The sequence below is a fragment of the Paramisgurnus dabryanus genome, chromosome 5, assembly GCF_030506205.2.
Source record: "Paramisgurnus dabryanus chromosome 5, PD_genome_1.1, whole genome shotgun sequence".
Taxonomy (NCBI): domain Eukaryota; kingdom Metazoa; phylum Chordata; class Actinopteri; order Cypriniformes; family Cobitidae; genus Paramisgurnus; species Paramisgurnus dabryanus.
The window spans coordinates 36,754,602-36,767,207 of NC_133341.1; the positions used below are offsets into that span (position 1 = coordinate 36,754,602).

The window sequence follows — 12,606 nt, forward strand, 5'->3', positions numbered from 1 at the left end:
AATAAGTTATACAAAACACTTTGTAATTGCTGTCGACTTTGTTTACATGATGTAATATCATACATCTCACAAGTTATTTTGTTAAAAACGACATGTAAGCAAATTCAAGTTTGGAACGCGAGCATCCATTCAAGGTTGAAAGTTGAGAGAGACGGAAGCTTCCTGAGTGGGCGTGGCTTCCGCGCCGACAACGGACACGCCCCCAGCCTTTGAAAGCAGGTAATCCTTTCTGTTTTTCAAGATTTTGATAACTAAATTTTTACTTGGCGTTTTATTAATCATTTCAATTTGGCTAGGTGGTTAATAACACATTTTCTGTGGTGTGACAAACGGAAAACACATTTAATATCGGACTTTACACTGACTTCAACCAAAGAGTATAGAAGTACAAGAGGGGAAACTCTCATTCGTTTTTGGCAACAGTCACTAGGTGGCGCTTCGGTAGCGCGGCCGCCATTTTGGAATGAAAATTCTCACAGCCAAATCAGAAGCGCAATAGTAAGTTTCTTAGATTAAAATTTTGTTCACTTGCTACACCTACACGAAACGCTGTATTGTCTTGTATGTATGTGTTGATTTGTTGTTGTTATCAGTTGTGGAATCCAATCATTAAATAGATACACATTTGAGGTAGTTTTTTCTTGCTTTATTATGTAATTCTATATTATGCTACTTTACACATTTACTACTATTATTAGTTTCCAACTCCACTAGGTATGAAATATATTTTGTACATATTTATCCCCTGGATCCCACTACAAACATTATAATCTTGTAGAACATGCATTGTTCTGTCTGTTATCCTACGGTATAATTGCCACTTTGGGACAGTGGCTGTGTTTTTTTTTTTTTTTTTTTTTTTTTTGCTTAATCTATTTCGAGCAATTCAGATGTATATGTGTGTATGTGTATGTATATGGAGCCAAAATATTATGTGTGGATGAGTTTATGTCGGTATGTTTGTATGTAAAATTAGCCTATATAAAAGTGGAAGACTTGTCTAAATCTTTAAAAACAAGCTGTAAAAAGGGATTAATGATCACTGGTCTGATTGTATGTTATTCTGTGTAATCATCATTCAGTTTGAATTTGATCTTTTAATGTACAAAGTAGATGATATTGCCATTACTTCTAGTTGACTCCCGATTCGCTTTCATTCCAAAATGGCGGATTCGTGGGGCTGCTGCTGGGCGCTGGTGTTGCAATGGAACGTTCTATTGAGTTTCCTCTCTTGTACTTCTATACTCTTTGCTTCAACCTAGACCAGGGGTAGGCAAATTAGAGAGCCGCAATCCTGTTTAATTACGGTTGGAGCTAAACTCTGCACGACCGAACTTTTCTATCCCTGACCTAGACCATTGGTCTCCAACCCTTTTCCTGGAACTGGAGGGCACCTGTCCTACACATTTCAGTTCCAACCGCATCAAACACGCCTGAACCTGCTAATCAAGTTGTTCAGGGCTACCTAAAAATTAGAGGCAGGTGTTGGAGTAACGTTAGGGTTGGAACTAAAATATGCAGGACAAGGTGCCCTCCAGGAACAACTTGGAGACCCAAATGTGAAATGACGAATATTGCTTTCTGGGAGTGCATCCACTCCAAACCAACTTCTCAGCCTTCATGAAGAAAAAAATTATCATTTATATGTGCATGTATGGCTATTTCTTACACCAAGTTAAACCAGAAGTCTGGGCAGAGTTTCTTCTGTAAACAAAACTGCGTGTGTGTTTGACATTTTTAATACACTACCTCAAATATTTACTATGCAAATACGTGAACCCACATCTGGCATTTTAAACAAATCCATTACCTGATAGAAATGCAGGGATATGAGTTATGCATGCACCAGTGTTTTACAATATACACCGTTTGATTTTCCAGGAAACAAACTAGTGTTTATTTTTAGTTCATAGCATTTTGTGTGTGTTATATTTAACTTTAATACTATTCAAAATGAAATAATCATGTCATGTTATAAATATTTCATATAATAATATCACACAGGCCATACCCCAAATATTTAATTTGTCAGAAAGCCAAGGATAGAAATTTGCAAAAAACATTTCTCCACTACAGTTGACATGAATTATAATACATATAATAGATGAATAGCTATTTTCTAATCCCTGCAGTAGAATTCAAACAAGCTGCTGAGAGACTCAGGTAGACCAACAATTTGCATATTTCGCAATAGGGGAGGATCTTTACTTGGAAAGTTGGGAACAGGTTTGGCTTATACTCACTTTGTCTCATCTGCTCTTCACTGAAGGACTTCATCATGGGGGCTTCCCAGTCTGGACAACCTCATAAGTTTCAACATCTGTCTGACAAAACTGGCTGTAAGTGTTATAAGCATTTTATTTACAGAATAATGATTTACAAAACTTTCATGAATGATTTTAACTAAGGTTATCGAAAACTAATACTTAAATAACAATGCAAATACATTTTTAAGCATGCATACAGTACTTTAATATAGTACATACTTGTTTAAATAGGCTCTATCTGTAATGTTTGGTGATGATGACATTAATGAAAGGTTTATGAGGTTTAACTGTATGTAGGCTACATGTATCTGTCATACATACTGTTCTCAATTTATCCAATTTCTTCATTTTTAACTTCACTTTAGATGCAAAATTTGACACAAAGAACACTGGAAAGACTGGCATTACCTAACTGCTTAAAATGATGGTGTTTTCAATTGCTCAACACAATTCTGTGCTCTACACATAAACACCAAATCATCCGCATGACTAATGTTGACTGATGACATTAAAAAACATCATATATTATCAAAACATTATGACAGATTTTAATAATAGGCTATTTATTTTTAACTCTAGATATGCAGTTTTTATGCATTGTACTTATTTGGTTACTATTTTATTTTTAATAATCACTGATTTTTATATAAAGTTTTTTATTTGACGTTACTATCAGTGGTGGCCAGTGACTTCTCTTCCAAAAATCACGAATTCAAAATATGTGTTCGTAGTGTTACGCGTAGGGTTGCCACCATGGTTGCCACCCTTGTCTGATAAAAAAGCCCCCTAACAAGCCCCCTAACATCCCCCCCCATAGCATAATATTTCTATAAACCTATGCAATTATTGGCAACACTTTACAATTCTTATTTGTTAAAATTAGTTAATGTATTAACTAACATGAACTAACCATAAGCAGTACATGTGTTACTGTATTTGTTAATCTTTGTTAACATTACTTAACAAAAATACAGCTATTCATGGTTTATTCATGTTAATTCACAGTGCATTAACTATGTTAACAAGATTTAAATTATGTATTATTTACATTAACAAAGATTTAAAAAATAGCTTTATAAGTGCAGTTCATTATTAGTTAATGTTAACTAATGTAGTAAACTAATGTTAACTAATGAACCTTATTGTAAAGTGTTACCCAATTATTTGTTAATTATATTAATATATGTAAATCACTTTTACAATTTATATAAGCTCCTTATACTATTAATGTAAACTTTTATTATTTATATTCCATTTAAACAGGTCTAAATAGCAACTAGCCGGCCTGAAAATTTAAATTAAACTTGTTGAACTCACCTCTCAACAAGTATTTTACAATCATTTTAACCCCCCTGGGCAATGCTGAAGTCACTGTTACAAACTGTACAGCATGCAAGATTGTTATTACTTTTAACTCTTTTAAGACAGGGGTACACTTTCGTGTAGTCTGGCGTAAAATGTGTCTTATATTTTCGCTTTTGGGGCGCTGACGGCGCTCCTGTTCTCGATAATTCGGTTCGGGAGAAGAGATAAAAGCCCGCCCACACTGACAATTGATTGGTTGATTTACCGAAACAGGCCAATCAGGATGCTCTCTGTCTTACATGCGCTTATTGAGGCACACATACACAGACGCAAGGTCTCCGTCTCTGCTGTGCGCGCGCTAAATAATATATTCACATAGCTTTCGAAAACCGGGACATTCAGTGTCCTGGGAGAGTTGATAATTTTCCCGGGACAGGTTAGTAAAAAGAAGGACAATCCCGGTAAAACCGGGACAGGTGGCAACCCTAGTTACGCGTGTTGCTCGTCATGTCAAAATATGTGTTCGCTGCGTCATGTGAACCGTGTGCATCATGTGTGTTGTCAAAATACGTGCTTGCTGCACATGCTTCGAAAGGGTTTATGACAAAAGAGACGCTCACATTCACAAAATACTCGCAAGACACTAATTTTACACTAAACTCTACAATTAAGAGGGTATCTGGCAAACGTAAGCATCTCTTTTATTATAAACCCCTTTGAAGCGTCTACGGCAGGCTCGTATTTTGACATGTCGCGTGATGCACATACGTTTACAAGATGCGGCGTACACATATTTTCACATGACGATCCACACGCAGATGACGGGCTAAATACATGTTGTGACAAGCGGCCCACTTTACATGGGGGTTCGGACAAATTGTGTAGGAGAAGTGTTTTGGCTGTAGTTTTTGCAATCAATATGTTATTTTTATTAATATACATTACAAAAGTTTTTTTCCAAATCTAGCCGTACAACGAACTATATCAGTTTTAACAGGTTTATTAACCATTTTTTGTCACACAATAGCCGTAGGGTAGTTTAGATGTCGATATTTGTAACCTTTATACTTTTTACCGAAATCAACCTTGCAGAAGACTGCTTACTGATGGTTACAGTATTTTAACACTACTGTAACATTAACATTACATTAAATGTACACATTTACAGTAGCCTAATACACAAAAATCGTATAGGACAATAACACAAAAAAACAATCAATCTCAAATGCATTTATCAAGTTAAATTGAGTTTATTGGTTTATATATACTACATAATGAGCTTGTCACATGACTATGAAATTATGAGTTATATAGGAACAAAGGACACAATATTGTGACTGACCAATTGTTTTGAAGACTTTCATCTCTGGTGTTTATCTACAAGCACTACTATTCATTCATTCCTCTAACAATGTTTTGCAGAATTTATTGTTGCTTTACTTCCCTTGTGGCTTCAGTTTTACAGTTTTATTCATAATCAATTTGTCTTGCACCCAACCCACACATAACTAGAATATAAAGTCTGCTGACCTCTTTCAGCTGCTAACCATCATCCTAATAATCTGTTTTAAAACTATTCTTATTTACTTTTCCCCACTTTAGTTTCCATAGAGCAGATTAAAAACCTCCACAACAGATTTGAGTACCTGACACAAGATGAAGGAACTTTAAGGTACTGTCCAAATTTATCAATGTAATTTATTATTAGAAAGATAGTTTACCTAAAAATAAAGTTATTGGTTTTCCTTTCCAGACGAGAACATCTTGAGAATATTGAGAATTTGGCTCTGAACCCAATCCGGAGAAAGATCATCGAGGCATTCTTTGATAAAAGGTGCGAAAAATTAAGAAGGACTGATGGCTACGTCACACGGGAAGTTTTCACAACTTAATGGATTTTTTTTCTTCAGGAACTTAGGTCAGGAGGGGGAAGGCTATCTGGATGAGATCGGATTTGAGGAATTCCTGACCATTCTGGCATTCTTCACACCATCCAAACAGCGCACCGGTGAAGATGACACGCAAAAAACCCGGAAGGAGAAACTACGTTGTAAGAATAAACCTAATTTACAATTTATCCGCTATAGAGACAGAGCGCCGATATGCAAATTTTAAAACCACGCCCACCGGGGGGGAAAACAATCCAACCGTCTCCATTGACTTTGTATTGCGAGAAGCCGCCTCCTTGTCATTTCTGGCTTGTAACAAAAAACAGAATAATGCCTAAAAGCTGCTGTGTGACAATATGTAAAGCTAACAAGCCAAAGAACCCAGAAATAAGTTTTTATAAGCTGTCGAGCCGTAAAACCCAGCTTTTAAGGAGAATATAAAGTGGATCGCCGACTACGTTTTCCCCGATTGGACGCAGTTTTACTAATAGGAGTACTATGAAAAGTTGCCTGTTTCCATTTCTGTGTCTTTAAACGCTCGTTTTTTTGGAGTTGAAAGCTTATAAAAACGTATTTGTTTTTTTGGGGTTGTTAGATGTACACCTTGTCACACAGCAGCTTTTAGGTATTAATCTGTTTTTAAGTTTAATCTGTAAATAAGTTTTTATAAGCTGTCGACCCCAAAAAACGAGCGTTTAAAGACACAGAAATGGATACAGGCAACTTTTCATAGTAATACTATTAGTAGAACTGCGTCCAATAATGGGAAACGTAGTCGGCGATCCACTTTATTCTCCTTAAAGACAGGGTTTTACGGCTCGACAGCTTATAAAAACTTATTTCTGGGTTCTTTGGCTTGTTAGCTGTACATATTGTCACACAGCAGCTTTTAGGCATTATTCAGTTTTTTGTTACAAGCCAGAAATGACAAGGAGGCGGCTTCTCGCAATACAAAGTCAATGGAGACGGTTGGATTGTTTTCCCCCCGGTGGGCGTGGTTTTCAGGTTATGACGCGCGGCGCTCTGTCTCTTACAAACATTTCTGTCATTTGTCATTTCTGGCTTATAACAAAAAACAGAATAATGCCTAAAAACTGCTGTGTGACAGTATGTACAGCTAACAAGCCAAAGATCCCAGAAATAAGTTTTTATAAGCTATCGAGCCGTAAAACCCAGCTTTTAAGGAGAAAAAGTCCCTAGTGGACGCAGTTCTACTAATATGAGTACTATGAAAAGTTGCCTGTTTCCATTTTTGTGTCTTTAAACGCTCGTTTTTGGGGTCGACAGCTTATAAAAACTTATTTACAGATTAAAAATTAAAATTAAAAACAGAATAATACATAAAAGCTGCTGTGTGACAAGGTGTACAGCTAAAAAGCCAAAAAACCCAGAAATAAGTTTTTTTTAAGCTGTCGACCTCATAAAACGAGCGTTTAAAGAAACAAAAGTGGAAACAGGCAACTTTTCATAGTACTTCTATTAGTAGAACTGCGTCCACTAGGGGGAAACGTAGTCGGCGATCCACTTTATTCTCCTTAAAAGCTGGGTTTTACGGCTCGACAGCTTATAAAAACTTATTTCTGGGTTCTTTGGCTTGTTAGCTGTACATATTGTCACACAGCAGCTTTTAGGCATTATTCTGTTTTTTGTTATAAGCCAGAAATGACAAGGAGGCAGCCTCTCGCAATACAAAGTCAATGGAGACGGTTGGATTGTTTTCCCCCCCGGTGGGCGTGGTTTTCAAATTTGCATATCGGCGCTCTGTCTCTATGCCTGATGCCCAAAAAGTATGCATTGTTTCTGTTATGGGAAAGTATAGACATTTGAGTACTTTCCCTACAGAAAAATCCAGCTAAGACCAGCATAAGCTAGTGAGCTGGTTTTAGCTGGTCTCCCAGCTTGTTTTTAGCTGGTATTGCTGGTGTAGCAAGCTGGACTGTGTTTTGGCCACTCTTTAAAGTGGTCTAGCTTTGTTTTGGTCACCTTTTAAGCTGGACTTAGCTGGTCAGGCTGGAAGACCAGCTGACCCACCAGCTTGACCAGGCTGGGAGGTACCAGCTTAAACCAGCTACTGCCACCTTAAACCAGCTACCAGCTTATGCTGGTCTTAGCTGGATTTTCCAGTAGGGTAAACAACGATTGGAAATATTATACGACTTCACACTGTATCCATCCTAGGAATGAGTATGTCTCAAAATTAAGTTTTATTTAACAAAATTCATGAAGTTCACGTTTATGTAATCAACCAATCAGTGCAAGAGGAAGCCGGTATCTAAATCCGTCTCTCACCTTTATCCTGCAACAAGTTTCACAGCATCCAACCAACATCCTATCACATCACTCTAGGCTGGTTACTTTTCCCAGTTAAGGAGGTGGAGTACTCTGGGTTCGGGCCAAATTCCAAGCTCAGAGCCCTACTGAAAAAATCAGCTTAGCTAGTAGCTGGTTTAAGACGGTCCTCCCAGCCTGGCAAAGCTGGTGGATCAGCTGGTCTTCTAGTCTGACCAGCTAAGTCCAGCTAGACCAGCTTATTTAGTGACCAAAAACCAGCTTGCTACACCAGCAAAACCAAGCTGGGAGATCTTACCAGTTTATTTTGGTCTTTTCAGTATAGGGTTCCCTGACTGCACATTAAATATGCATAAATTACTATTCGAATGACTTTCATTTAATTTCATGTACTACGTAAACTTGTGAATTGTAGTATGCTAAATAAAGTATAAAAAGTACCCAGATTATCTACTATTACTATTATTTTTATAACAAACATACATCTTTGTAGTAATAGCGGTCGTTAAAGCCAAAAAGGTTGAGATCCACTGATCTAGAAACGTATCACATCATCAAATCATGCACACATCATTACTTTGCCACTGCTTTTCTGAGACACTACATTACATTGAATGGCGGAGGAATATTTGTAAATATTTCTTTTGGTGTTGACTGTTTATTTTATAAAATCTTGCCAGATATATGGAATCAAGTAGTTGTTTTATTAAAATAATGCCAGTGAACGTGGTGTAGGGCAGTGGTTTTCAAACTGGGGGCCGCGAGATGGGGCCCCAGTTTTATGAAATTTTATGAAATACATAAATTTATCATGAATTCTGTGTAATTAAACCTAAAAAAAATAAGGGTACTAACCAAAAGCACTACTCTTTTGTATAATTTAATGTTTTTTTATTAAAATGTTGAGTTTTTGTCTCAAATTTTCTTTGGGGGGACTGAAGTCCTTCTCATTGGCACTAATTCTACTCTCTCCAAGTCAAGCAGTTTTTCTTTACCTATTGACGGTTCCTCTATTTCTCCTTCTCACCAGATTAGGAACTTGGGGGTTATCTTTGACAGCACCCTTTCATTTGAAGCCCATATTAATAATATAACCAGGTCTTGTTATTTCCATCTCCGCAATATCACTCGTCTCCGGCCATTTCTCACTTCACATAGCTCTTCTATTCTTGTTCATTCGCTTGTAACCTCTCGTATTGATTACTGTAATTCTTTATTATTTGGTTTACCACACAAATCTCTTCGTATACTTCGTAAAAGCTCGCATCATAAACTGGACCTCACTTACTCAACATATTACCCCATCACTCCAACAATTACATTGGCTTCCAATCAAATTCCGAATTGAATTTAAAATTCTCCTCCTCACATACAAATCTCTTCATAGCCTCGCTCCACCTTACCTTTCCGACCTTTTACAGCCCCACACCCCCTCCCGAACTCTTCGCTCCTCTTCATTGGGTCTCCTTCATACTCCTTCTGCTCGCCTAACCACCATGGGCCATAGGGCCTTTAGCCGTGTTTCTCCTCGTCTTTGGAATTCTCTCCCAGCTAACATCCATATATCAGATTCATTAGACCAATTCAAAGTCAAACTTAAAACTCATTTATTTAGACTTGCTTATCTTTCTTGATTACTTTGTACACTCAAGTCTAGTATTTTTTTTATTTTTTTTTATTGATATTTTTGTTGTTGTTACTTCTGATATTATTGTTACTGTTGCTTCTTGTTGTACGGTGACCTTGAGTGGTTTGAAAGGCGCCTTAAATAAAATGCATTATTATTATTATTATTATTATAAAGGAATGCACCGTACGCAAGGGGGGCCACATACTGAAATAGTTTGGGAACCACTGGTGTAGGCTTCAGTTAGTAAAGTTTAAAACAGCTATGGGGTGTTATAAGACATGACGTAGAAGCATAGCCTACACATGCTTGGGGCGTATTGCTTTAATTATTACATTTGATATATGTAACAATGGCAATTGACATGTAACGCCTAAATCACAAACGCCAGCAAACCCGTTTGTCAGCTTCCCAATCGCGTTTGTTTGTTTTCACCGACAGGTTTGCCAGGTCCAAGAAAAATTCTCAGCCTAATGACAACTTAATACCCGCCCAAATTAAAATAAAAACTAGCCTAATTTTTACATTTGTCCAATAACAGTTGAAAGTTGCGGGATTACAACAAAAGGCTGTAAAATTAACTCTTACTATTGCCTTTAATGTACTTTCCAGCTGAACATTTTCTTAATGGACTTAAAGTGCTCTTTTTTCACACACTATTCTGTTCTAAATACAAAAAAAATCTACTTTAGTACTTCTTAAGAAGTGTACCCAACTGTGCCATTTTGAGGTAGTATATGAACTCTGCCCTTTTAACATACTATCTCTGCATTTAAACAGGTTTTATCGTAGTTTTTGTGCAACTACGTTGACTTGTATTAGATGTGCTGTGAGGTACGGTATTACTCCACCGCCGGGAACGTTGTTTGTATTCCTGCAATTGGCAAAGGCGGATTATCGCCACCAACTGGCCTGGAGTGTCTATTATTCAAGCTCTCAGCGGAAGAATGTACGGGTGTAAGGCGTTTGGAAAAATAGGTCCACAAGTTTACAACGAATGCTATAACAGCTGTTAGAAAGCAACTTTTGCAGCGATTTTTGTGTGAGCATATCAGTGAACACCCCTGACCACTCGGTGAGTTTCACGTCTTTGTAAACGAAAGTTTAATGCATTTTAGGAAGGATTGTTCCAGTGCACCTATAAAGCCATTGTAGAGTAAGGGGCTGATACAACAGAAACCGAAAATTCGGGCCAGCATCATATGTCCAAATTTCAGTCAAAACCGTTCTATTTCATCATAAACAATCTGAATTTAAAAAAGGAAGAAATGTTAATAACACTAATACTTAATTTTCCCCTCTACAGTTCTGTTTAACATGCATGACACTGACAACAATGGCTTCATCACTTTAGACGAATACAGACACGTAAGATCCATTACTTCTCACTTTTTATCCTTACTTTTCACAACTAGTCCCATAACCTGTATGTTTTTTCGATTGTAGGTGGTTGAAAAGCTGCTGTCTAGTAATGAAACCATAGAGACAGAAACGGCAAAAGCCATTGCAGATGCTGCCATGCTGGAAGTTGCCAGCGTAACAGTGGGACAAATGGTATGGTATTGTTTCCCATGATCTCTGAACTGTGATTTATGTGTTTGAAACAAAAATTGCAATGTAATGTGATTTTGTACTTGCTATCTGTTGATGTTATAGGGTCCAGATGAGTTTTATGAGGGAATCACATTTGAACATTTCATGCAGGTTTGCTTTCTTCAACAATCATGAGCTTATTTATTAGGGTACATTAAAACGTCAATCAATCACATTTGAATGTCTCACCCACAGATCTTAAAAGGGCTCGAGATCGAGACCACGATGAACATTCACTTTTGGAACTTGGATTCGACGGTGTTTCAATGTGGGAAATCAAAGTAGATTCCTCTGCAAGGTCTGAATTTTAGACTTGGAGATCTAAAATTGGACTCAAGAAGAGTATTTAAGCTTTAAGATGTGCTTAGATGAATGCACAGAGAGACAGTGCTTTCCACAATTTTATAACATACAGTATATATAGGGGTCACTTGTCAACTTTATGGGGCCTGTTATTCATGTGACCTCTCAAGATATGTTTACACATGTACTAGAGCATTTTTATTGACACATTATTGGTTATTTAATGTATATATTGAGTAGGACTCATGATACTATGCAGCCTTGGGTAGCACTGTTGCCTCACAGCAAGAAGGTCCACGGTTCGAGCATCGGCTGGGTCGGGAGGTCCTTCTGTGTGGAGTTTGTATGTTCTCCCTGTGTCAGGGTTTAGTCTGGGAATTCCGATATACAAGATATCCAAGTTCGGAAAATCCTTCCCCAATTTAAGCTTTAAATGTAACCATAGATGCTGGAATGGTGTTAAGAAATAAACCAAGAAACTTTACCAAGCTGTATGATTGTCACTTCTAAGCAAAATTCTCCTTTTGATAAATGAGGAAGTCAACAATGTTTTTTTCCAACCAAGCAGTGCTTACATACTTTACGTTCTGATAAACCAACAAGCCATCTTATCAGTTCCTTGTAAGTAAACATAGGCCGGTATGAGATTTTGGTAGTATGATAACCTTAACTCTTTCCCTGCCAGAGTTTTTTTTTTCTTTTTTTAAGTTGCCAGCACTGCAAAAAATGACTTTCTTACTTAGTATTTTTGTCTTGTTTTCAGTAGAAATATCTAAAAATTCTTAAATCAAGATGTATTTTCTTGATGAGCAAAATGACCTAAGAAAATAATCCTAGTTTTTAGACAAAAAATATACAATTTAAGTAAATTAAATCTGGCAAAAAAATCTGCCAATGGGGTGAGAAAATTTTACTTGAATTAAGTGTTTAAGAAAAAAGAAATCTTATTTCACAATTTTTTTTCTCACCCCATTGGCAGATAATTTTGCTTGTTTTAAGGACAATTTCACTTAAATTGTATATTATTTGTCTAAAAACTAGACTTATTTACTTAGGTCGTTTTGCTCATCAAGAAAAAACATCTTCATTTAAGAATTTTTAGATATTTCTACTGAAAACAAGACAAAAATACTTAGTAAGAAAGTCATTTTTTGCAGTGAAAACAATGCATGTGGATATGACAAAATCCTTCTGGGTCTCATAATCTTCTCGCAACACACATGGAAGTTAACTCCCCACAAATTTTTGCACCATCATTATCTAGACAACATGACATTTTAGTTACTTAAAGGTCTCTGTACGCAAGTAAATCGAATTGGTTTTAAATTTTGAG

The 12,606-nt window shown here is 36.8% G+C and overlaps 1 protein-coding gene across 2 annotated transcripts; it reads left to right on the forward strand.

The window, feature by feature from the left end:
• The first annotated feature begins 185 nt into the window (after positions 1 to 185).
• Positions 186 to 11,761, forward strand: tesca (tescalcin a). Of its 2 annotated transcripts, XM_065250938.2 has the most exons (9): positions 186 to 219; positions 2,270 to 2,339; positions 5,175 to 5,244; positions 5,326 to 5,406; positions 5,483 to 5,622; positions 10,684 to 10,745; positions 10,824 to 10,931; positions 11,034 to 11,081; positions 11,166 to 11,761. In XM_065250938.2, exons 2-9 carry the CDS (start codon positions 2,279 to 2,281, stop codon positions 11,253 to 11,255), a joined length of 660 nt encoding a protein of 219 aa, XP_065107010.1. In that variant the 5' UTR covers positions 186 to 219; positions 2,270 to 2,278; the 3' UTR covers positions 11,256 to 11,761. The 2 variants fall into 2 exon arrangements, with proteins under 2 accessions (XP_065107010.1, XP_065107009.1); XM_065250937.1 differs by lacking the exon at positions 186 to 219 and having other exon boundaries at positions 2,201 to 2,339.
• The last annotated feature ends 845 nt before the right edge of the window (positions 11,762 to 12,606 follow it).